Source organism: Microcaecilia unicolor, chromosome 2 (assembly GCF_901765095.1).
Source record: "Microcaecilia unicolor chromosome 2, aMicUni1.1, whole genome shotgun sequence".
NCBI classification, from domain to species: domain Eukaryota; kingdom Metazoa; phylum Chordata; class Amphibia; order Gymnophiona; family Siphonopidae; genus Microcaecilia; species Microcaecilia unicolor.
Genome location: NC_044032.1, coordinates 95684789 through 95712281, shown reverse-complemented (window position 1 = coordinate 95712281; position 27493 = coordinate 95684789). Strand labels below are relative to the sequence as shown.

The 27493-nt window shown below is 46.1% G+C and overlaps 1 protein-coding gene across 4 annotated transcripts in view; it reads right to left on the bottom strand.

The window, feature by feature from the left end:
- Window positions 1-27493, bottom strand: part of DDX4 (DEAD-box helicase 4) — a 369112-nt gene that overhangs the window by 37144 nt on the left and 304475 nt on the right. For all 4 annotated transcript variants that reach the window (XM_030193136.1, XM_030193139.1, XM_030193137.1 and 1 more), the window contains one exon: window positions 10835-10934. In XM_030193136.1, the coding sequence (XP_030048996.1) occupies window positions 10835-10934 (100 nt within the window). The remainder of the gene's footprint in view (window positions 1-10834; window positions 10935-27493) is intronic.

The window sequence follows — 27493 nt, the reverse complement described above, 5'->3', positions numbered from 1 at the left end:
AAAAGACTACATTACAAAACAATAATAGGACCCAACTACAAAGACACACACAAACTCTTCAACCTCGTGAACAAATTGCTAGATACCACACCAGTTACAAACAACAGCAAAGATATGCCGGACGTCGACAACCTTGCGAAGTACTTCAAGGAGAAAATTATACTACTACGACACAAAATACCCGCTAGGCCTATAGAATATGCCACTCTTCTGGACTGTCTAGATCCAGAAGAAGGAACACACCCAGCAGACAGAACCTGGACTGAATTCGAACTACTATCAGAAGACCTCATCTCTAAGACTCTCAAAAGATATGCCAAATCCAATTGCAAACTAGACACATGCCCAAATAGCCTCATGAAATCTTTTCCTCAACAATTCATAATAGACCTAACGAACCATATAAACTACATGCTACAAAACGGACTCTTCCCAAAAGAAAAAGGAAAAATCTTACTCACCCCAATTCCTGAAGATACAAAGAAAAACACAAATAACCAACTACAGGCCAGTAGCATCCATACCACTAATAACCAAGATAACCGAAGGAATGGTAACCAAACAACTCACAAACTATCTAAACAAACATTCAATACTGCACGATGCCCAATCAGGATTCCGGTCGAACCATAGCACTGAAACAGTATTAGTCACCCTTATGACTAAATTTAAACAAATAATAGCAACTGGCAACAATATACTCCTCCTACAATTTGACATGTCAAGCGCATTTGACATGGTCGACCACGGAATCCTATTACACATACTGGAATACTTTGGCATTGGAGGAAACGTCCTGAACTGGTTCAAGGGGTTCCTAACCTTGCGTTCATATCAAGTCACATCAAATTCAACCATGTCCAAGGCATGGACACCTGAATGTGGAGTTCCACAAGGATCACCTCTCTCACCAACTATCTTCAACCTAATGATGATCCCTTTAGCAAAACTCCTATCAAACCATAACCTCAACCCATACATATATGCCGATGATGTGACGATATACATCCCTTTCAAACAAGACATCAAAGAAATCTTCAACGAAATCAATCAAAGTCTATACATCATGAACATGTGGGCAGATGCATTTCGTCCGAAACTAAATGCAGAAAAAACTAAATGCCTGATACTCACCTCCCAATACAATACAAATGAATTCAACGCGATAAACACACCAAACCAAAACCTTCCAATCTCAGAAACGCTAAAACTTCTTGGAGTCACTATCGACCGCCACCTAACACTCGAAACTCACGCAAATAACACAACTAAGAAGATGTTTCACTGCATGTGGAAATTGAAAAGGATAAAACCATTCTTCCCAAGATTCGTCTTCCGCAACCTAGTGCAATCCCTCGTCCTAAGCCATCTGGATTACCGTAACTCACTATACACAGGCTGCAAAGAGCAAGTACTGAGGAAACTTCAAACAGCCCAGAACACAGCAGCCAGACTCATCTTCGGAAAACCAAAATATGAAAGGGCAACACCACTACTAAAGAAACTACACTGGCTTCCACTTAAGGAACGCGTCACTTTCAAGGTATGCACACTAGTCCACAAGATCATTCATGGTGAAGCCCCTGCCTATATGTCCGAGTTGATAAACCTACCAACCAGAAATGCAAAAGATCATCCAGAACGTACCTCAACCTCCACTTCCCTAATTGCAAGGGCGTGAAATACAAGACGCTACACGCGTCAACCTTTTCTCACACGAGCACGCAACTTTGGAATACACTGCCGCGCAACTTAAGAATGATTTACGAACAAGCCTCCTTCCGCAAATTACTGAAGACTCATCTGTTTGAAACAATTTATGGCAAGAGCCAAAACACAGTCCACACTCACTGATCATCAATGCTTCATACATCCACTTCTAACCCTCATCCTCCGTAATTCCACATCACTCATACATTTACTCACAGGAATATGTACACCATATATCTCTGTGTCTTAACACTGCCCTTTAAGCTTCCCATTGTTTCTTTCCAACGTTTCAATGTTGATGTCCCATTGTTATATTCTTAATGATACTTCGATGGTTTCACAAAACTTGTACAATGTAACCTATAACCAAGTTGTAACAAATGTATTTCCATTATTCATATCTTATTGTAAGCCACACTGAGCCCGCAAAGAGGTGGGAAAATGTGGGATACAAATGCAATAAATAAATAAATAAAGTCTGCCCAGCACTATCCCCGCCTCCCAACCACCAGCCCTGCCTCCTAACCCACCAGCTCTGGCACAGACCGTATAAGTCTGCCCGGCACTATCCCTGCCTCCCAACCACCAGCCCCGTCTCCCACCAACGGCTCTGCCACCCTCCTTCAGCAGCCCCCCTTACCTTGGAGAAGGTGCGAGGAGCCATGGCCAAACCAAAAGGGAGAGCACAGAATTGAAATGCCTCCCTAAGACAGCAAAACACAGAAACTGTTGATAAGCCTGGCAAATGGGAATATGCAGACAGGCCTCCATGAGGTCGAAAGAAGTGATCAACTCATCAGGCTGAACTGCCACAATGATGGACCAAAGGGTCTCCATAAGAAAATGAGACATCTTTAAGGCCCTATTCAAGCACTTTAAGTCTAGAATAGAACGGAAGAAACCTTCTGGTTTGGGTACCATTAAATACATGAAATACATGCCATTGCCGCATGCTTGCAGAGGCACCGGGACCACAGCACAGAGCCCAATTAGTCTTTGCAAGGTGGACTGGACCTTCGAAGGAGCGCAGCAAGGAGACTCCAGGAACAGATCAGGAACTGAGTAAGCAAACTCTAGGGTGTAACTGTCCCACACCACTTCTAAGACCTACCTCTGCTGAAACAAACTAAGTCTTGCTCCCAAAGTGAGAGGAGGACCAGAGACACATTCGCTGGGAGGTGTGGGATTGGCCTCTTGCAAGGGAGTCTGAATCCCTGCCCCCCCCCCCCCCACCAGTGGCCACCTTGAAAGGACTGTGTCCACTGGCAATAAAGCTTGTGTTGAGGGCCAGTCGACCTGACTGACCTATAGTGGTTCGCATCTCACAGCCGATCACAGAACAACCCAAGGCCTTAGGCCTGTCCTCAAGTAAGCACGGGACCTTAGCTTTCCCTAAGCCCTTAAATGGTTTATCCAGTTCTTTCCCAAACAGCATAGAACCCTTGAAAGGGTGTGAGCAGAGTTTAGCCTTGGAAGCCGTATCAGCAGCTCAACCACGAAGCCAAAGGGCTCTGCGGGCCGCAACTGCAAAGGCCATATTCTTGGAGGAAGCCTGTAGGTGGTCATACAGGGCATCCGCTAAAAAGAAAGATACCATCTGCAAATTGGCCACCTCGTGGTCCAACAAGGGCCAGTCACCTGAAGGATCATCTAAGACCTAGCTGGACCAATGGAAACTAGCCACCAGGCCATCACAGACTGTGGGCCTTGCAGAGCTGCACCGCCATCCACCAGAATAGTGGTCTTCTTGGTGACGGCAGTCACCAGGGCATCCACTGTAGGAGGGTGAAATAACTCGTGGTCACTGGGAGGGATAGAGTACAGCTTATGGAAGATCCACTGAATCTTACAAGGCAAATATGGGGAATTCCACCCAGCAGAGATCATCTCTCCAAGATCTTGATTCATCGAGGTCTTTGGAGGCTGTCTACTCTCCTTAACAAAGGGGTCCACTTTCTGCACGGACTCCACCACAGATTCATCCTCAAAATGAAGGACAGCACAGACCTGAAAACATCAGTTCTGCCAACTCATCCCGGTGAAAAATTTGCACCACCACGGGATCCTCCCCTGGGAGAAGCTGCTCTGCCTCCACATCCAGGAGAACCAAATAGTTCTCCTCATCACTGAAATCATCCTTAGGGTGCAAAAAGAAGTCCTCAATGATTTCCTGCTTCTCGTCGTGTCCATGCCACCTGGGCCCCTTGGAGAGCTGCAGTACAGAAGCCTGGACCACAGCAGGGTCCAACCCTGGTTGGAATGGGTCCTCCCACAGGTCACCAGACTTCCAGGCCCAAACGAACTCCGGGGGTGGGGACCTGATGCCCCCGAACAAGTCACTTCGTCCCTCTCTCCCAGGGCAGACCCGGAAAGAGAAGCTCTCGGCTCAAGAGAGTTGGACCTACGAGGCACAGGAAGGGTCCACCACAGAAGTGGTGCACAATGCGTTCACATTAAGGCGTTGGTTCCCACCAAAAGGGAAACTGGCGCTGCATCTTCAACAGCCTGCAGAAACTCTGTCAGACCCCATGGTCCTGTCTTCTGCATGCCTAGGGACTTCAGTTCCCCACAAACTTTACAGCATGCTATTGGTGCCTCCAGTCCGCGAAGGCCACACACGTTGTAGCAGAGTAAGCGGGAAGATGTGGCGCACCCTGCGCGAACACTCCCAAAACTCCAAGGCCCTCCGAACTGCCCAGTCGACCTACAGAGGACTTATACACTGCACAGTCAAAGCAAAACAAGTCCTCTCCAAAAGAAGGTGCTTTCCACACCAGCTCCTGGAGAGCCTATGTAGCAGCTGTCCATTCAAAAATGTTTTTTTTTTTTGTAAGTGGTTGCTGCAACACACGGGAAGGCTCTGAAGGCACTCGATAGAAATAGGGGCCGAGGCACCAAAGTCCTCCCAGAAGTCAGGTGTCTCAGAGGAAGGACACCGCCACCTGGGTTTGCACCCCAGGGGGAACTGTGGCTCCCATGGACCAGTACTCTGCTGGCTGGTTCCCCTAAGGAGAGGTCAGGGAAGCACACTAAAACTTAACCCCAAGACTACGTTAAAAAAAAAAAAAAAAAGAATACTTTTATTTAAGAAGGGCAAAGCAAAGGCTTTCTCCCAAAAAATAAAATCACCTGAAGGAATTATCCCCCCCCCCTTCTCTGCTGGAGACTAAGAACATACTGGCTGGCTGAAAGAAGGCACAAGGTTATACAGGAGTGGAAATTGTGGTCTCTGTCCCCATCTGCTGGTAGGCGAGCATAACCCACACGTCAGCAGCTGAACAGGTCTGAAGGGCTGACAAGAAATTTGCTTTTCTTGTTCCTGGGTAGGGATCTATAGTAGTCTTGCTTGTTCTAGTTTCCCAGCATATTGGTGTTCTAGGAGGATCTAATGTAATTTACAGTGCTGTCTTAATTGGTAAAGTTCTATTATATGCTTGTTTCTGGGAGGGATTTTAAGGAATCTAACTTTGCTATATAAGCTCTGAATATTTTTGCAAGGTTTTGTGTTATGTTGCAAAGTGTCTGGCAGTGGAAACAGAATGCATTATTGTTCCTGAGGTGACGATTTGAATTTTTTTTCATTTATAGTGAATTGTAAGGGGAAACATCTTTGCTCACATAGGAGCCTGCTGTGTGAGTACAGTGGGTGCCCAAGCATCCCCAATATTGCGCAAACCCCTTTGCTGTGTCCAGAGAGGTGTAATTTGTTGAGTTTTAGCACCTCCAGTCATTATGAAAAGTTGGTTTCTGTGCTAGCTTATCCTATTTTGGGGGGAGTGGGGACCCTCATTCAAGTTTTTAGGATATCTACACTGAATATGCACACAATACTCCTAACTATACATATGCCAAAATTCCTTTATTGAATCTTACAATGGAAAAATGAATACAATTCTGTTGAACTCCTAATATATACGCCCTCACCACTCACACTTAAATATACATGTCCCATTCACATATCCCAAGGTGCAACGGTGTGGAGATCAAGTCTGCTTCCCGTTGTCCGGGAGGACTTTTCACGATGTATATAACCTTATGATCAAGAACCTGGGTGGTATGCGTAGCCGCTCAATTTCTGAACATTTGATTCAAGGAATATCTGCAAAAATGAACTGTTGCATTTGAAGTTAAAATGCTATGTAAACCAACGTGGTCCAATGTCGCATATTGTTATATATTCACGATAAGTTTAATGCTAGTAATATGTGAATATGTGGTAGTATGAGAGAGGTGAATGGGATGCATATGTGTAAGTGTGAGTGGTGAGGGCATATATATTAGGAGTTCAACAGAATTTTCTTCATTTGTCCATTGTAAGATTCAATAAAGGAATTTTGGCATATGTATAGTTGTTAGGAGTATTGTATCTATCAGAGGTATTACAACTATAGAGAATCAGATTTACCCTGTGTATGCAGTGTTAACACTGAATATGCTTGAGATATCTATACATATTGTCCCCAATACATGTATATTTCTGTCAAACATATTTATTGTGGAAATCTTGAAAACCTGATTGGCTAGAGGCCCCCCCCCCCAAGACAGATGTGGAAACCTCTGTCCTAGTTTCACTGTTGAGATATATGGAATGTGTGTTTAAGAACTAGACGTGTGGATTCTATATTGAAATTCTGTCCAATTTTGTACAGAATCCAGACTTCAATCCCACAGAATAAAAAAAATTAACTGAATGATGCTATCAACTATAATGGTAGTTTTACTGGGTAGTTGATACTGGCTGGGGGCTTTTTTCATAGAAAGCAGACCTTTTGGACTTTTTTTTAATGTAGTGTCTTTAATAGCTAATTTAAATATCGCGGTAGGGGCTGTGATATTATGGTAGGCATGATGTGTGGACATATAATTTTGGCTTACCATTTTTTTTTGTTACATTTGTACCCCGCGCTTTCCCACTCATGGCAGGCTCAATGCAGCTTACATATTATATACAGGTACTTATTTGTACTTGGGGCAATGGAGGGTTAAGTGACTTGCCCAGAGTCACAAGGAGCTGCCTGTGCCTGAAGTGGGAATCGAACTCAGTTCCCCAGGACCAGAGGGCACCACCCTAACCACTAGGCCACTCCTCCTCTTTCATGTCTAGCTTGTCACCTGCCCCCACTGTCATGCAAATATTTCTGCCCAGAGATGCCACTGCTCATAGAATTTCCTTTTGAAAATTATCTTGCTGTCCCATAGGGAGACTCATGACGGCCCTGCCAAAAGGACCCAAATCATAAGAACTAAGATGGACACCTTTCTAGTCCTGTTTTATTGCTAAATGTATTATTGTGAAAAAGAGGTAAAAGATCATCATCATATATCAGTTATCTTTTTGAGTAATGAAGTGATAAATTGTGGGCTTATCTAAGAACCCATCTCAGATCTAATTGTTGCAAATCAATCACTCTAGCATGGTTATTGGGAGAACCTTGTTCAAGTGATCATGCCTACTTCTAATGGTTCCCGATGGCTTACTGTGTTTTAAGATCTTTTATGCTTTGGCTCCAAAATATTTGTGTGACAGACTAGCACTGTACCAGCCCAGCTGCAATCTCTGTTAGCCATAAGACAAAATTAGGGCCGAGTGTAAAAAAAAAAAGTTTTCAAAAACTTTTAATGAGGTTTATGTAGTTTGAATGATTGTGGCATTTTGTCTGTTTACCTATTCATTTTGATATTTTTATATACTGCAGTTTATACGTATGGTTTTTGTACACTGTACAGAATAGTTTTGATTAATTGCAGCGGTTTGTAAATGAGTTTTAAATAGATTAAACAGAGGTAGAATAAGATGCTGGATGAGATCATTAATGAGACTATTTAGATATTCAGAAACTGCAAGGTCTTGGTTGTATCAAATGACATTTAGGGGTGGTGAGGGAGAAGATTGTTGTACTGGTTGGGAATATCTGTGAAAGGGTTATTAAGGGATGTGAACTATAAGATTCATTAGAATACTATGGGATTTTAGATTTATTATTAGTATCAGGGATACTACAGAATTTTATTACTGCTGTGATGCTAAGGATTTTTATGTGGTGTTTTACAACACACATACTATATAAGGATACCAGAAGACTGTCAAGACAACACGTGCAATACAATAAGTCTTCAAATATTTACCAACAAAAGAACATGTTTAAGTTAACCCATTTCAGTTAACAATAATCTTAATTACATATGTATATGGGAGGGAAATGATCTCAGAAACCTATGGACGACTAAACTAGATGTGAGAACACTGTTCTGTTCCCTGACAGCCTTGCACTAGTTCATAACGTGATCCTAAAATGTGAGTAATGTCTTTACTGTTATTCTCATTTCTAAGAACTTTCGCTGCTGCACTCTCTCATTGTAAAGATATATGAGCAATGCACTGTGGGTAATGTAGTTCACAGGCAATGCAACCACATTTGTTTGGCTGTGTAAGAACTGCTATCACTGGTTGTGAGGCTGCTCAGACCTTCTCTCTCTCCCTCTCCCTCTGCCAAGCTTGGCTCTTTTGTCTTCCTGTTCAGTCTTACTATCAGAGGTCAGCCAGGTATGACCTTTCACTCCTATCTCTAGGACTACCCCTTGCTATCCGATAGCAGGCTCTGTCCCCCATTGGTCTCTGTCTGCTCCTCCCTGTATGAAGCCCCACCACTTCCTTGTCCTTTCAGCCATGTGGGGCTTCTTCCTCCATTATAGCCAGGGCATGGAGCCCACCACCATCTCGCTCCAGACAGCTCTGTCCTGCTGAAAATCCCTGTAACGTCTAAGCCCTCGCACTCCCTGTAACGAACCTGGATTTTTTACCCTGTAAATATCTTCTTCCAAATGAGATATTGCACATTGCAGTCACCCAGCTTTGGACTATTTCTACCTGTTCAACTACTTTCCCCTCCCCCTGCAATACAACTACCTCTCTTCAGATCTCCACCTCCCACAGCCTCCAGATTCAGAAGTCTCTGTATCCTGAACATCTATCTGTGAGTAAATTATCTGTGATTTATTCAATAAAAGAGACTTTACAAAATAATAGAGACTTCAGGTGATTGCTGCGCCAGGGTTATGCTCCATGATATTGGGGCTTCTTATTATCAAGCCCCGAGAGTCATGACAAACACGCATGGTGAAGCATGCAAAAATCAATAAATTTTTGGTGTCACACTGTCCACTTATGAATGCTTTTTCAAATTTAAAATGTCTCATTGACATTGGATCAGGGGAGAAAATAATTATAGAAGGCCACAACAAAAGGAAAGACATTGGATTCATAAGCTTAATTCTATGCAACTGTATGGTTTGAACAATCAAACCGAGAACATATTTTTTGTAAAAATGTTTATGGAGTTGTGTTGTTAGCAGATGTTACTGAATAGCAGCACCATGTACATATGATAGTCACAATATGATATATTCACTTTTGCTACATAATTAGAAGATGTCATACAACTTGTTAATGTGAATGCATGTGGATGATTGTTGTACTTTTCATATGTCAGTATTTGAGAACAGTATGTGTGAGCCTAGTTTGCCCTTTTGTAGGACTTCCCTGGGGTGATGTCAGTAGTAAGGAAAGCATAACTTTGTGCGCATGTATTGCTGTTCCACACAGAGCAGCACCATTTTGAGGCTCGGTTCGTTGGGAACTATTCCCTGATAAGTTTTGCAAGACACTTTGGAACATAAGGTAGATTAAGTTAGTTTTACTGATTTTTACTTATGTTTAGTTGCAGTGTTCAAACTGGCGGTCCCTGAGGAAGCAGATTCTTTCGGTGAAACGGGTCCTGTTGGACAAGCAAAGATATGCCATGTGCCAACTGATGCGTGATGTTGGCTGTTGCCTTTTTTATTCGAATATCTCAATGAAAGCACTGAGTGTTGATATTCAATAAGTATTTAAAAGGTTAAAAAATTCAAAAATGTTTTTAAAAGTGTGACATGATTGGAATAGCTGAATCTTTTGTGTATAAAGCACTGTTTCAAGGAAAAATAATGTAAAAATGCAATGGGAGGTTTATCAGGATCAATGATTGAAATGTGGAGCCTCACAAGATAAGGACAAACTCTTGTTTAGTTGAGCTGTTCATACGTTTCTGAAATCCTTTTCCTCCAATATACATATGCAATTAAGGTTGTTTACTTGTTAACTGTAGTGGGTTAATATGTCCTTTTGTTGGCAAATATCTGAAAGACATTGTATTGGACGTGTTTTACATCACGTCACAATTTCTCCTGCAGGTGATTTTAACAAACTACAGAATAATAAATCTATGAATATGCTCAAAAGTATTATCTTTGTTATAAGTTATCAAACATATAAAAGACAAGTGACCGACTCCACCCACAAATGCGCAGTAGAGACTTCCCTGTCTGTCCCGCCCTCGCGTCAAGACGTGATGACGTCAGAGGGCGGAACAGAGAGGGAAACGGATGCTGCCGGCCTGCCGCTGCAGAGCCTGGAGACGAAGGATAGGAACTTCACCGGCGCACCAACCTCCACCCTCCCCCCCCCCCATCCCCGACGTCGTCGCCGCTCCCTCCTCCCTCCGTATCGGGCCCCCTGCACTGGAATGACAGCACCTCTCACCTCTTTGTGGAAGCGCTGCAGGCAGCAGCAGAGCGATCTATGGGGGCCTGGTATGGAGGGGGGAGGGAGCGGCGGTGAGGAGGGTAGCTTGACATGGGGGGAGGGCAGGGGGGAGAAAGGAGGGTAGCTTGACATGGGGGGAGGGCAGGGGGGAGGCCAAGGGAAAGAGGAGGGTTGCTGGATATGGGGGGAGGGCAGGGGAGAGAGGAGGGTCGGTGGACGGGGTGAGGCCAGGGGAGACAGGAGAGCTGCTGGACATGGGGGGAGGGAAGGGGAGAGAGGAGGGTTGCTGGACATGGGGGGGGGGAGGGCAGGGGAGAGAGCAGGGTTGCTGGACATGGATCGATGGAGGAGAGGGCAGGGGCGAGAGGAGGGTTGGTGGACGGGGGGGGGGGGAGGCCAAGGGAGACAGGAGGGCTGCTGGACATGGTGGGGGGAGTGCAGAGGAGAGAGCAGGTTTGCTGGACATGGAGGAGAGAATTACAAATCTCGCCCGTTTTAACGGGCTTAACGGCTAGTATGTTATATACTTAGCATAATACTTACCCATGAATACTTGTTGTGGATATATGTTCTTGGCAAAGTATGGTTGCAATATAATCTGCTTTTTTCTTTGTATCCACGAACACCAGGCTTCGTTCATTACCTGTTAAAGAATAGGTGCTATAGTGTCAAACTGCAAAGTACAAGACAAAATTTACCTTCTGTTTAAGTCAGAACATTTTGACGATGAGAATCTCAAAGTCTATTTAATCTGTGCAAACTATTTCTCCTATTAGAAGATACTAAAATAGTTCTACTGCTCTAAAACCTTGACTCTAGGTAGCCTGAAGTGGACAGAATGGAACATAAATCTCCACACCGGGCAACACAACATATGATCGTACTAGACAATCTGCTATCCTCATTCCCCTTGACCCCATGACGCCTGAACCACATTTACCTCATTTGTCTACAACACAATCTTTTATTTGTTATCAACCATAATGGCAAATGCCTTTACAGTACTTTGTAAGCCACAATGAGCCTGCAAAAAGGTGGGAAAATGCCGGGTATAAATGTAGCAAATAAAATAAATAAATACTCTAGCTGAGAAAATATTTAACCATCTTTCTGACCTCATGTGCAACTTTTTTCGAATCAGTCACCTTACTTTCTAAATCTTCCTACTCTCTTACCCATCTATATGTTACAACTTTGCCTTACCCTTCACTATCTCTATATATAAAAGGCACCACCAACGTTCTAAATGAAGCCTCCAGCCGGAAGTGTGAAGGGGGAGAGATATCCGGTTTCCCCATGAGTGTCTGCCCCGCCCTCGCTCTCTCTGTAACACAAACAGTGAAGGAAAACACAGCAAAGCACGAAATCAAATCGCTCTCTCTGTAACAGTGAAGGACTCAGAGGGGGGAGGGGAGAGAAGGCAGAAGCCCTCACTATCTCTGTAACAAACACAGCACAGCAGGAAACTTAACACTGAAGGACTCGACTCCGAGGGGGGAGGGGACAGACAGCACAGGGGAAGGGAGAGAGGGCAGAGGCCAGGGACACACACACTCCCACATGCACACAGAAGAAAACCTTGCTAGCCCCCGTTTCATTTGCATCAGAAACGGGGCTTTTTTTACTAGTCAATTATAATGTTCTATGACGTATTGTGTGAACATTGCAAATAGTATATCATATTCCAACCTAATAAGAGGAGTTTGATATACAAATATAGTTAGTTTGAAGGTGTCCCTTTAAAAAATGGAGAAGACTCCAACCTTTACAAAGTTTATCAAACAAATGGAACCTCAAACCTCCAAACAAGGAACCATACCGAAGTACACACCACACCTTGTATACACAGGAGTAGGTTACTATCATAGGTTCCTACTAAGGAGGAAAAAGAGAAAAAAAGCCCAGGCGCAAAAACTCATTTTGTATGAGAAAATCGCATGGGATGAAAAACTCTCTTTCCCTCTTATAAAACTATATTAAAGGAACACCAAAAACCAAACCAACCAAGAGGGAAAGAGTTTTTCATCCCATGCAATTTTCTCATACAAAATGAGTTTTTGCGCCTGGGCTTTTTTTCTCTTTTTCCTCCTTAGTAGGAACCTATGATATTAACCTACTCCTGTGTATACAAGGTGTGGTGTGTACTTCGGTATGGTCCCTTGTTTGGAGGTTTGAGGTTCCATTTGTTTGATAAACTTTGTAAAGGTTGGAGTCTTCTCCATTTTTTAAAGGGACACCTTCAAACTAACTATATTTGTATATCAAACTCCTCTTATCAGGTTGGAATATTTTATTTAGAGTTTGAATTCTCCAGTAATTGTTAAATAGTATACCATGCCATACTTTGTATTGTTGAATATTTTTACTGCTGTAACTGCCTATTGCTCATGTTTGATCTATTCTTACTGTACACCGCCTTGAGTGAATTCTTCCAAAAATGCGGTAAATAAATCCTATGAGTGGTGGCTTAAGAGACTTGATGAGACGCTTGAGTGAAACAAATTTTTCAGACATCTGCTTCAATTAAGCAATTGAACTCTGAAGATAAGCAGGCACACAAGCTGTACTTCCAAATTAAGGGCTGCCTTCAACACAAGAGGAAAAACAAGAACATGACCCACCAATAGGCAAAAAAGCGAATGATACATACCTGTAGCAGGTGTTCTCCGAGGACAACAGGCTGATTGTTCTCAAGACTGGGTTGACGTCCTCGGCAGCCCCTCAAACTGGAAGAAAATCTCGCGGGAGGTCCCGCAAGTGGGGCACGCCCACCGCGCATGCGCGGCCGTCTTCCCGCCCGTGCGTGACCGCTCCCGCTCAGTTAAATAACAAGCAAAGAAATGAGGAAAAAAACGCAACTCCAAAGAGGAGGAGGGAGGGTAGGTGAGAACAATCAGCCTGCTGTCCTTGGAGAACACCTGCTACAGGTATGTATCATTCGCTTTCTCCGAGGACAAGCAGGCTGCTTGTTCTCACAACTGGGGTAATCCCTAGCTCCCAGGCTCACTCAAAACAATAACCAGGGTCAATTGGGCCTCGCAACGGCGAGGACGTAACAGAAATTGACCTACAAAGAACAACTAACAGAGTGCAGCCTGAACAGAATAAAAACCGGGCCCAGAAGGGTGGAGTTGGATTCAAACCCCAAACAGATTCTGCAGCACCGACTGCCCGAACTGACTGTCGCTTCGGGTATCCTGCTGGAGGCAATAATGTGATGTGAATGTGTGGACAGATGACCACGTCGCTGCCTTGCAAATCTCTTCAATAGTGGCTGACTTCAAGTGGGCCAGTGACGCTGCCATGGCTCGAACACTATGAGCCGTGACATGACCCTCAAGAATCAGCCCAGCCTGGGCGTAAGTGAAGGAAATGCAATCTGCTAGCCAACTGGAAATGGTGCATTTCCCGACAGCGACCCCCTTCCTATTGGGGTCGAAAGAAACAAACAATTGGGCAGACTGTCTATGGGGCTGTGTCCGCTCCAGGTAGAAGGCCAATGCTCTCTTGCAGTCCAATGTGTGCAACTGACATTCAGCAGGGCGGGTATGAGGCCTGGGAAAGAATGTTGGCAAGACAATTGACTGGTTAAGATGGAACTCCAACACCACCTTTGGCAGGAACTTAGGGTGAGTGCGGAGGACTACTCTGTTATGATGAAATTTAGTATAAGGAGCATGAGCTACCAAGGCTTGAAACTCACTGACTCTACGAGCTGAAGTGACTGCCACCAAGAAAATGACCTTCCAGGTCAAGTACTTCAGATGGCAGGAGTTCAGAGGCTCAAAAGGAGGTTTCATCAGCTGGGTGAGGACGACGTTGAGATCCCATGACACTGCAGGAGGCTTGACAGGGGGCTTTGACAGAAGCAAACCTCTCATGAATCGAACGACTAAAGGCTCTCCCACAGATGGCTTTTCCCTCTACACGATGATGGTAAGCACTAATTGCACTAAGGTGATTCCTTACTGAGTTGGTCTTGAGACCCGACTCAGACAAGTGTAGAAGGTATTCAACCAGGGTCTGCGCAGGACAAGAACGAGGTTATAGGGCCCAACAAACGACAAACCTCCTCCACTTAAAAAAGTAACTCTTTTTAGTGGAATCTTTCCTAGAGGCAAGCAAGACACGGGAGACCCCCTCAGACAGACCCAATGAAGCAAAATCTACGCCCTCAACATCCAGGCCATGAGAGCCAGAGACTGAAGGTTGGGGTGCAGAAGTGCTCCGTTCTGCGAAATGAGGGTTGGAAAACACTCCAATCTCCACGGTTCTTCGGAGGACAACTCCAGAAGAAGAGGGAACCAGATCTGACGGGGCCAAAAGGGCACGATCAGAATCATGGTGCCACGGTCTTGCTTGAGCTTCAGTAAAGTCTTCCCCACCAAAGGTATGGGAGAATATGCATACAGGAGGCCCTTCCCCCAATGGAGGAGAAAGGCATCCGACGCTAGTCTGCCGTCTGCCTGAAGTCTGGAACAGAACTGAGGCAGCTTGTGATTGGTCTGGGAGGCGAAAAGGTCCACCGAGGGAGTGCCCCACTCTCGAAAGATCTTGTGTACCACCCAGGAATGGAGTGACCACTCGTGCGGTTGCATGAGTCTGCTCAGCCTGTCGGCCAGACTGTTGTTTACGTCTGCCAGGTACGTGGCTTGGAGAAGCATGCCGTGCTGGCCTGCCCATTGCCACATCCTGATGGCCTCCTGACACAGGGGGCGAGATCCAGTGCTCCCCTGCTTGTTGATGTAGTACATTGCAACCTGATTGTCCGAATTTGGATAATTTGGGAGGACAGCCGATCCCTGAAGGCCTTCAGCACGTTCCAGACCGCTCGGAGCTCCAGGAGGTTGATCTGAAGACCTGCTTCCTGGAGGGACCACACCCCTTGGGTGTGGAGCCCATCGACATGAGCTCCCCACCCCAGGAGAGATGCATCCGTCGTCAGCACTTTTTGCGGCTGAGGAATTTGGAATGGGCGTCCCAAGGTCAAATTGGTCCGAATCGTCCACCAGCGCAGCGAATTGCGACAACTGATGGGCAGGCGGATGGCATCTTCTAGATTCCCTGTGGCCTGGCACCACTGGGAAGCTAGGGTCCATTGAGCTGATCTCATGTGAAGACGAGCCATGGGAGTCACATGGGCTGTAGAGGCCATATGGCCCAGGAGTCTCAACATCTGCCGAGCTGTGATCTGCTGGGACGTTCTGGCCTGGGAAGCGAGGGACAGAAGGTTCTGAGCCCTCGCCTCGGGAAGATAGGCTTGAGCCGTCTGTGAATTCAGCAGAGCTCCTATGAATTCGAGTGACTGAACTGGTTGGAGATGGGACTTCGGGTAATTTATTACAAACCCCAGCAGCTCCAGTAGTTGAATAGTGCACTGCATGGACCTAAGAGCTTCCGCCTCTGAGGTGCTCTTCACCAGCCAATCGTCGAGACACGGGAACATGTGCACCCCCAGCTTGCGCAGGTACGCTGGACACTTCATGAATACCCCTGGTGCAGAGGCGAGCCCAAAGGGCAGCACACAATACTGGAAGTGACGTGTCCCTAGACGGAATCGCAGATACTGTCTGTGGGCTGGCAGTATCGGGATGTGAGCATAAGCATCCTTTAAATCCAGGGAACATAGCCAATCGTCTTTCTGAATCATGGGGAGAAGGGTGCCCAAGGAAAGCATCCTGAACTTTTCCCGTACCAGATATTTGTTCAGGCCTCTCAGGTCTAGGATGGGGCATCCCCCGTCTTCTTTTCCACAAGGAAGTACCTGGAATAGAATCCCTGCCCCTCCTGCCCGGGTGGCATGGGCTCAACCGCACTGGCGCTGAGAAGGGCGGAGAGTTCCTCTGCAAGTACCTGCTTGTGGTGGGAGCTGAAGGATTGAGCTCCCGGTGGACAATTTGGTGGGGTGGAGATCAAATTCAGGATGTATCCGCACCGCACTATTTGGAGAACCCACTGGTCGGAGGTTATGAGAGGCCACCTTTGGTGAAAAACTGTCAACCTCCCCCCGACCGGTAGGCCGTCCGGCACGGCTACTTTGAGGGCGGCTATGTTCCCATGGATCCAGTCAAAAGCCCATCCCCGGCTTTTGCTGTGGAGCCGGCGGGGGCTGCTTAGGCGCACGCTGTTGACGGGAACGAGCGCACTGGGACTGTCCCTGTGCCTGAGGAGGCCTTCGGGCCGGCTGGTTGTACCTACGCTTGCTGTAAGCGTAAGGTGCAGCCTGCCGGGCCTGGGAAAAACGTCCACCTGTGGTGGAGGTGGATGCTGAAGGCGCCCGGTGGGAGAGCTTGTCGAGAGTGGTTTCCCGCTGGTGCAGTTGGTCCAACTGCTCGACCTTCTCGCCAAAAATGTTATCCCTCCCCCCCCCCCCCCGGCAAGGGACATCCGCCAGCCGCTGCTGGGTCTGGTTGTCCAGGTCAGAGGCACGCAGCCATGAGAGTCCTCGCATCACTATACCCTGGGCCGCGGCTCTGGATGCCACATCACAGGTGTCATAAACACCCCTGGACAGGAATTTTCTGGACGCCTTCAGCTGCCTGACCACCTCCTTGCGCCTAATTAGACAAGGCTGGTGGAGCAGTTAAAATTGGGTTTTCTGTAAATCTGCAGATTTCGTCAAGCCAACTGTGGCATGCTATATTTCTTCCCCACTTTGTTTTGATCAGTTTATACCAAGTTAAGGGTCTATTAAAAAGTGAGGAAATTTGTATAAATTTGTTTGTAAAAGGGTAATGGTACAACTAAAGCGATTTATATATACTTTTCCTGGTATAACAGCTACAGTTCCTGCTAGTAGTGTCTACTCTAATCTGAAGATATGACAATAAAGAATTTGGTGAAAAAATGCTCTCTCTAACTTGCATAAGAGGGAAACTGCCCCTCTGCCAGTGTCATTAATTATCCAATATTTCAGCACCCATTCTGGGACCAAAGTTGGAATATTAATTTGCCCATGAGGGAGCTGAACATTTCCCACAATTTGCAAGGGAGAGGCTTCCCAGGTTTTCAATTACTTGTTTCTCCACCATTTCCAGACTAAGCGAAATAGTCTCAAAAATTGTAATTTCTACTAGAACTCACTATGCCTGCTCTGCTGTAAATGCAACATATTCACAAAAGAGAGAGACTGGGTCAAAGTGCCCATTCATTCCTGAGGGGGAAACTTCCTTACTGTTGGGGGAGGGGGAGGGGGGGGGGTCTGGGCTCAAGGGCGGGGTTGGAGTACAGCGGACAGATAACACAGATCTTACAATCTAATCAAGACAAACAACAAAGAGATAAGGGAATTACTTACAGATATGGGTACTGAACAGGTAAATAGGAGTTAGCAGTTAAAAGCTGCCTCAAAAAGGTGGATTTTTAGCCTAGATTTGAATACATCCAGAGATGTAGCTTGATGTACTGATTCAGGAAGTCCATTCCAGGAGTATGGTGCAGCAAGATAAAAAGGACGAGTCTGGAGTTAGTAGTGGAGGAAAAGGGTACAAACAAGAGAGATTTACCCGACGAGCGGAGCTCCCAGGTCCTAAGACAGAGCCTTAAAGGTACACCAACTGATAGTGGGATAGAAGTAGAGGAGGATACACCAGAGTATACACTAAAAGTGTGATGGGAGAGATAAGAAGAAAACCAAGAAAGAAACAGAGTCCAGAAATACAAGTGAGGAGTAGGGGTATCAGCAGCAAAAAGGCTGATTCTGCACTCTACTCCACCCACCTGGATACCCTTCAGATGCAGGGTTTGCATGATTTGTTTTTGCAAGAGGCTCAACAGCCAGTAAAAATAAAATAGAGAAAAGTGGGCACCCCTGCCTCTGCTGCTACTAATCATTTCTATAGTGCTACTAGACATATGCAGCGTTGTACACATTATATACATGTACTTTCTATGTCTTTAGGGGGCTCACAGTCTAAGTTTTTTGTACCTGGGGTAATGGAGGGTTAAGTGACTTGCACAAGGTCACAAGGAGCTGCAGTGGGAATCAAACCCAGGTTGCCAGGATCAAAGCCTGCTGCACTAGCCATTAGACTACTTCTCCACTTGTACCCTCTGCATTTCAAATTTTGGAGACAGCTTTCCCACTGACAATCAAGTGGGCCAGGGGTGTATCATACAGCTTTTGCACCCAGTCTACAAGTAAGCCTTTCAAACCATATTTTCCCAGCCCCCAGAAAAGTTGCTGTCATGAATTCTATCAAAGGCTTTCTCCTCATCGAGACTAGTTATAGCTGAGGTTCCCCTATTGCACTTATGCTCATGCAAACAAACAAACTTTCATCAGATTCATTGAGGCATACCTCCCTGGAACAAAGCCCACCTAATCTTCATGGATAATGGGAGATAAATAGCCACCAAGTTGTCTCACTAAAATGGCTGCCAGAATTTTCTAACTTTATTTAAGAGATGTGTCTGTACATCTCACTTACTCAGGATCTTTCTCTGGGTTTGGAAGAAGCACAAGAGCAATATTCTGTCTACTAGCCCTTCTATTTATTTGCTGCATTTGTATCCCACATTTTCCCATCTATTTGCAGGCTCAATGTGGCTTACATTATATTACATCAATCCCCTTAATGGTAAAATTACAGAATGTTGTTACAGATAAGGTGCATAAAATATCGTAGTAATCACGTTAACAGAATAAGAAGGGAAAATTCGGTTCTTACCTTGGTAATTTTCTTTCCTCTAGTCATAGCAGATGAAGCCATTACGTATGGGTTGTGTCCATCAACCAGCAGGGGGAGAAAGAGAGCACTCAACTTTTCACAGTGCCTCATGGCCAGCCAGCTCCACTGCCTCTTCAGTATTTGAAGCTTCCAAAGCAGTATGGCAAACTGCAATGGGAATAACATGAACTTTCCTCACAGCGAACGATGGCCCCTTAACAAGGGCATGAACTAAAAAGGAGGGAATGAACACATCCTCCTGGAGGGAATAAACTCGTCCTCCTTATTGTATAACTGGAGGGGATACACGCAACCTCCTGGAGGGAATAAACTCATCCTCCAAAACAAACTGGAGGGAATGGACTCATCCTCCTATAAGTGAACATGAATCCTTTAGACTGTTTTCCAACTTTCTCCCAAGGAAGGAACTTCAGGAAACAAGAACAGAACCTGAAACAGATTCACAGCATACAGACAATCATACAGGGAGGGCTCATGGCTTCATCTGCTATGACTAAAGGAAAGAAAATTACCAAGGTAAGAACCTAATTTTCCCTTCCTTGTCATCAAGCAGATGAAGCCATTACATATGGGATGTAACAAAGCAATCCCTATATAAGGTGGTAACAGGTCACACCACGCGCTAGCACTTGTGCTCCAAAACGCGCATCCCTCCTAGCAGCCACATCCAGCCTGTAATGTCGGGCAAAAGAGAGCTTAGAAGCCCATGTTGCTGCGCTGCATATCTCTTGACGAGAGAGTGCTCCAGTTTCAGCCCAAGAGGAAGAAATCGCTCTGGTAGAATGCGCCTTAAAGGCTACAGGCGGAGACCGGCCGGCAAGCAGATAAGCTGAAAAGATAGTTTCTTTGAGCCAGCGGGCAATAGTGGCTTTAGACGCTGGAGACCCTCTGCGAGGACCTGATAGCAAAACAAACAGATGATCATAGATCCTGAAAGAGATTGTAACTCACAGAGTCCTGCGCACATCCAACAGGTGCAACTGCCCAAAAGATTCTGGAAACTCCTCCTTATCAAAGGAGGGCAAGAAAATAGGCTGGTTTAGGTGAAACGCTGAAACCACCTTAGGCTAAAGACACGCCTTCAACCTTACCACGAAGGGAGGCCAACGCTGCCACTTGCACCCGCAGGGAATTATAGGCCAAGCCTTTTTGTACACCATCCTGCAAAAAGTCCAGAATCGGCGAGACAGGAGCCCGCATGGGTGTGATCACTTTTGAAGCACACCAAGACTCAAACTGGCGCCAAATCCTGGCATAAGCCACGGAAGTGGAACGCTTGCGGGCCTGCAGGAGAGTGGAAATGACTGTGTTTAAATAGCCTGTGTCCCTCAATTGCGCCCTCTCAATCGCCATGCCATAAGACCAAAGCGGCAGGCGTCCTCCATGGCTACCGGGCCCTGTGACAAGAGGTTCAGTACTAGAGGTAAAGGAAGGGGAGCCTCCACTAGCATCTGTTGGAGGTCCGCATACCAAGGCCCCCTGGGCCAATCTGGGGCGATGAGCACCACTTCTCCTGGGTGAAGCTGAATCCGCAGGAGCACACGCCCTATCAAGGGCCACGGAAGGAACTCATACCAGAGGCCAGGGTTGAGCCAAGGCATCCAACCCGGCTGAGGGAGGATCTCTCCGTCTGCTGAAAAGCATGGGACTTTGGCAGTTGAGCTTGTTGCCATAAGATCCATTACGGGCTTGCCCCATTTGGCACATATCTGCAGGAATACTTCGTCTGCCAGTTCCCATTCCGCTGGATCGATTTGATGCCTGCTTAGATAATCGGTTTGCATGTTGCTCTGACCTGCAATGTGAGCTGCAGACAGAAACTGTAGATGCAGCTCGGCCCAGTGGCAAATCTGTTCGGCCTGCGCGGCCAGCGCTCTGCAGTGAGTGCCGCCTTGTCGGTTTATGTAGGCCACTGTTGTCGTGTTGTAGGACATCACTCTGACAGCCAATCCTTCCAGGGTCACTTGAAAGGCCAGAAGCGCCTGAAACACCGCCTTCAACTCCAGGTGGCTGATGGACCACTCCGACTCCTCGGGTGTCCATAGACCCTGGGCATGCTTCCCCTTGCAATGTGCGCCCCAGCCCTTCAGGCTGGCATCTGTCACTCCTAGACACCAATCCGGGAGCGCCAGCAGCATTCCTCGCCGCAGCATGCTGTCTGAGAGCCACCACTCCATGCTGAGTCGGGCCGCAGGGAGCTAAGAAAGTCTGCATTGATAAACCTGAGAAACTGGAGACCATCTTTGAAGTAGGGAATACTGTAGAGGTCTCAGGTGCGCTCTCGCCCAGGGCACTACTTCCAATGTGGCTGTCATCGATCCCAGCAGCTGGACAATGTTCCAAGCCCGCGGGTGGGGCATCCTCAGGAGCAGACGGACCTGATTCTAAAGCTTGCACTGCCTTAGCTCGGGTAGGTATACATAGCCCGAGTCTGTGTCGAACCTGGCCCCCAAATATTCTAGAGATTGCGAGGGGGTCAGGTGACTTTTGGCCATATTGACGACCCAGCCTAGAGATTGAAGTACTGAGACCACTCTGGCTGTAGCTTGATAGCTCTCTGTTACAGAGTCTGCTCTGATGAGCCAGTCGTCTAGGTACGGGTGAACCCTGATACCTTCTCGCCTGAGCAAAGCATCTACTACCACCATAACCTTCGAAAAGGTTCGGGGAGCTGTGGCGAGGCCAAAAGGCAAGGCCCGGAACTGAAAATGTTTTCCCAACACCGCAAACCTCAGAAACTTCTGGTGCGGGGGCCAAATTGGTATGTGCAAGTAAGCTTCTTTCAGGTCCACAGACATGAGAAACTCTCTTGGCTGTACTGCAGCAATGACGGAGCGCAGGGTTTCCATGTGGAAATGCCGCACTCTCAGGGACTTGTTTAATTCTTTTAAGTCCAGAACAGGGCGAAAAGACCCACCTTTTTGCGGCACCACAAAGTAGATGGAGTATTGGCCGTAGCCGTGTTCGGCGGGAGGTACCGGGGACACGGCCCCTAACTGAATCAGACCTTGCAAAGTCTCCTCTACCGCCGCCCGTTTAGCGGCAGAACCGCATCGGGACTCCACAAACCCGTCTCTTACTGGGGCGTAGAATTCTATTCTGTAGCTATCTCTGATCAGGTCCAGAACCCACTGATCTGAGGAAATATTGGCCCACTCCTCGGCAATGACGTCCTCCGATCAGGAAGCGAGGAGGGGGCCGGCGCACCATCATTGAGAGGGTTGCCCCTGAACTCCAGGCCTAGAGCTGGCGGCTGCGGAACGCTTGTCCGAGCGAAAGGAGTTCCTCTGCTGAAAAACGGGCATGAGAAGTGAACCCAGCAGAATGCCCCGGGCGGTACCTTCTAGCTTCACGGAAGCAAGGTCTATAAGAGGAGTGGACCGCCTGGCCCTTGGAGGAAGGCCTCGGCCTATCTTCGGGCAAGCGCTGGGGTATAGGATCTCCCAGGCCTTTAACAATTTTTTTCTAAATCCTCACCAAATAGGAGAAAGCCTTGAAAGGGCAACTTCACCAACCTTTGCTTAGAGGCCATGTCCGCTGCCCAATGTCGTAGCCAAATAAGACGGCAAGCCGCCACTGCTACTGCCATTTGTTTAGCCGAAGCTCTGACAATATCATAAAGGGCATCAGCCAAAAAGGACAAGGCCGACTCCAGCCGCGGAGCCACATCCGAGAAGGGCTCTGCTCCTTCTCCGGGCTGTTCCACTGCTGTTGCAACTACGCCAGGCAGGCTCTAGCAGCATAACAACTGCATGCAGACGCTCGAACAGTAAGACCTGCAATTTCAAAGGACCGTTTAAGTGCTGCTTCCAGCCTACGGTCTTGTATATCCTTCAGGGCAACTCCTCCTTCCACAGGGAGGGTAGTTCTCTTTGTCACCGCAGTGACTAGGGCATCTACTTTAGGCATTGCAAAGCGAGCCAAATGCTCCTCACGCAGAGGGTATAATTGCCCCACAGCCCTGGAAACTTTCAAAGGTCCCTCGGGGTCAGCCCACTGAGCGGAAATATGCTCTTGGATGGAGTCATGCAAAGGAAAGGCTCGAGCAGGCCTTTTGGTACTAGCCATCCTAGGATTCACAGAGGAGGCCGTGCCACTGTCAGGCTCTTCAATAGAAAGGACCTGTAGGGCATCTGAAATAAGCGCTGGCAGCTCATCACGGTGGGAAATCCTCACTGCGGAGGGATCACCCAGATCCTGTGGTAATTCTGCACCTGACTCTGGCTCCTCAGACCACGAAGGCCTGCCAGAACTCTCCGACTCCTCACAGCCTGACAATGGGGGGGGGAAGGAGGTGCACCACAATCTGAAGGGGAATTAGCCCTTCTACGCTTTTCTTTATGCCAATTATCAAGGAAAATAGCTTCAGCGGGCAGTCCCAGGACAGAATCCACTGGGGGGGGGGGGGGGGGGAAACAATAGAAGGGGCCTCAGACGACCCTTGAGGGAGAGCTCTTTTCAGCATGTATGCTTTATGCAAAAATAACAAAATCTGGGGAGAAAAACTCGCCCTGGGCACCCAGATCCCGTCCGGGGCTAGCCGCTCCCTGAATAGCATCAATTCGAGGTCCCCCCCCCCCCCCCCCGGGCTCAGGGCTCTCTGTCTCTATGGAGGCCGCGCCATGCGAAGAATTCAAAATGGTGTCCACTGCCAGCTCTGAGCGGCAAGTATCATCGCTCGCCATGCTCGGGCCAGCTCTTACACCTGTACAGCACGATTTACAGAGCCCCGCTGCTGATTTGCGCTTGCCACACCGGGAACAGCGCTTTACATTCTCTGCAGCCATCGCCGAAAACGGCAGGAAAATTCAAAATGGCGGTTTCGTGCCAACAACGCCCCGATCGCGGGCCCACCCCGGAGGAGTTAGAAAACACTCTTACCTCACCGGACCGAGTATCACAGCTCCGGTCCCATAGAAGAATCAAAGGAAAACCTCTGTTCCATTTTTTTTTTTTTTTTTAACGCTGTGAGGACAGCAGAGGTAATAAGAACTCCAGAGGCTCAGATGAGTGGGAAAGGCAGGGAAAGGCGAACCAATGTGCCTGCATCCACTGAGTGGGAAAGGACAGGGAAAAGCAAGCTAATATGTCCACATCCATGGGGGCATGGGTAAGGCAGGGAAAGGGCTGACCTATGTGCCTTCAAAGTGAAGCTGCTATAGCCTCTAACACCCCGGCTAACAACTGGCAAGCCAGGAGCCACCCCCAGGCAGATTTTTGGTGGAGCTCGAAGAAGCTGCAGCCACCCTGCTTGGGGAGATAGAAAATACTGAAGAGGCAGTGGAGCTGGCTGGCCACGAGGCACTGTGAAAAGTTGAGTGCTATCTCCCCCTGCTGGTTGATGGACACAATCCATACGTAATGGCTTCATCTGCTTGATGACAAGGACTATCGGAATATTATTACAATAGTTGTATAAGGATGACATATAAGTCACCAGCCCACATATTAGAGGACAATAGATAAGATTGGCAAGTCTTTTATAAAATTTGGGCACAAATCCATCTGGGCCTGGGGCCTTAGTAAGATGTTTAATGCTGAACTTGTTTTCCTTGATAATAATATGGCTACTAAGGCCCATCAGTTGGTTTTCCATAAATTGGAAGAGAATTAAGTTATGAAAAAACTCATCCCCGGTGTTCTCATCTAGTTCTCTGGGCATACAGCCCTCGGTAAAATTTAAACTGCTCTGTGATTTGATCACTTGATGGGTATTTATGGCCCCCTAAATCCTTAAGGGAATCAATGAGTTGCATCTTTTAATAGGGTCTAAATAAATTGGCCAGCAATCTTCCGGGGTTGCCTCCCCACCTATATAATTTGTATCTATGATAATATAGGCTCTGTTCAGCTCTTTGTTTGAGTAGCTCATCTATTTTCTTTTTCCACCTCCTGTAGTCTCACCTTAGTAGTCACATCTAGTTTGGAGATACGGATTTTTCTAAGATCACACAGTTCTCTAGTTAGGTTTATAAGTTCCATTGCTTGCTTCCACTTCTGTCCAGACACATACCCTACTGTTGCATTCCAGAGAGTAACTGGATCAACATTGGGGATGATATTAAACTGATAATACTCTGACATTTTGACCTAAGGTAACTCAGGGTTGCTATACAGAAGGAAGATAATTTCCATACGTATGTGGGTTCTGTGGATAGTACGTTTAATGTAATCAGCACAGGTGCATGATCTGAAATTGTGGGTTGACGAATCAATGCTAACTGAACACTAGGAAACAGAGATCTTGCCACTAAAAAATAATCTAGTCTAGTCTAGTATAAATGTTATACTCAATCCCTCATCTTCTTCCCTCTATCCTTTACCATTTCCCTCCCATTCTCCTTTCCTTTCACCTATCATATCCTTGTCTACCTTCCCTATTCTAGTTCATTACGTTCTTTTCACATGTCCTTTGTAATGCCTTTCATAATGTAAGTAGTTATGATCATCACAATTTATAATACTGTTCCTACATTTCCTTGTTTTTACTGTGTTCTTTACCATGTAAGATGCTTTCTTTTACTATGTAAGCCGCACTGGACCTGCTGTATGTGGGAAAGAGCGGGGTACAAATGTAATAAATAATAATAATAAACATTATGAGTATTTTAGTACATGTAGTCTAGCTCCGATGGGTGAAGAGTGCTCCAGAGGTCTACCACTTCCAGTTGGTGAAAGTCAAAGTTCACCCTTCTTACTATAATGGTCCTGTCTCCTCATTTTACCAGGCTTCCCATCTATAGTTGGATTCACAAGAATATTGAAGTCACCCCCAATAATCAATTTGTAATCCACATAGCTAACCAATTTCACCACTAAATCAACTTCTTATGGTGGTACACACTGGACGCATAAAGATTACTTGAGAGAAATCTGTGCCCTCACAGTTCCCCTAACAGCATTATATATCTGCCATCTTTGTCTATAATAGATTTAAGTAACTGAAATGAGAGTTATGTAGCAGAATAGCCACACCTCTGATGTCCACTGAAGGATGAGTAGCCAATCTCTCCCACCCATCCTTGTTTTAAAATTTCATGCCAATTGATGTCAGTGAGTTTCTTGCAATATGTAATATCAATCTTTCTTTTGGTAATAAGGATATAATTTTTTTGTCTTTTTACAGGGGAATTTATCCCTGATATATTAAATGTAGCAGAAGGATTGAGAAAAATTGCAAGAGGACCTTAAAAGACTAGGAATCTGGGCAGCCAAATGACAGATGGCATTTAATGTGACCAAGTGCAAAGTGATGCATGTATGAAAGAGGAACCCAAACTATAGCTAAGTTATGCAAGGTTCCATATTAGAAGTCACTGCCCAGGAAAAAGATCTAAGTGTCACTGTTGATGATATGTTGAAACCCTGCTGTGGCAGCTAAGAAAACAAACAGAATATTAGGAATTATTAGGAATGGAATAGAAAACAAAAGTAAGATCATAATGCCTTTATACTACTCCACAGTACAACCGCACCTCAAATATTGTGTGCAACTGGTCACCACATCTCAAAAAAGATATAGTGAAATTAGAAAAGATACAAAGAAGGGCGATGAAAACAATAAAGGAAATGGGATGGTTTCCCTATAAGAAAAGGCTAAAGCAGCTAGGGCTCTTCAGTTTGGAGAAGAGACAGCTAAAGGGAGATATAACAGAGATCTATAAAATATTGAGTGGAATGGTATAGGTAGACATATATTGCTTGTTTACGCTTTCCAAAAAGACTAGGACTAGGGGCACACAATGAAGCTACTAAGTAGTAAATTTAAAAAAAACCGAGAAAATATTTCTTCACTCAATGTGTAATTAAGCTCTAGGGAATTTATTGCCAGAGAATGTGTTAAAAGCAGTTAGCTTAGTAGGGTTTAAAAAAAGGTTTGGATAATTTCCTCAAAGTCCGTAAGCCCTTATTAACATGGACTTGGGAAAATCTACTGCTCATTTGTAGGATAAGCAGCATAAAATCTGTTTTACTTTTTTGGGATCTTGCCAGGTACTTTTGACCTGGATTGGCCACTGTTGGAAATAAGACACTGCGCTTGATGGACCTTCGGTCTGTCCCAGTATGGCAATACTTATGTTCTTAATTTTAGCCTAACCATGATTCATCAGTAACACATAACAGGACACAAATAATCTACACTAAAAATCCACAACGGATCCCCCAGCTAGATCCCCCATGTGCAGTCAAGGACAAGCTGCCTGATAAATCCTACAGCACTGATTACATGGAATTTAACAGTATAATCCAATGCCTGGCACCATTATACTTCCAACACCTCACATACCCACATTCATACAACTCCACATCCCCTCCTACCCTACTCTTCTATCCCAAATCCCTCCCTCATCAGTACCACAGTGAATCCCGGTCTTCCCATCTACATAACAATTCTTCTCCCCACTCCCAAAAGTCAACATTTATAATCAACTAAACCACCAAACTCAATTTTTAATGGAGACTACAGGAAGCTTAGGCATTTTGAATTGGCTCATAATAAACCATCCCAATG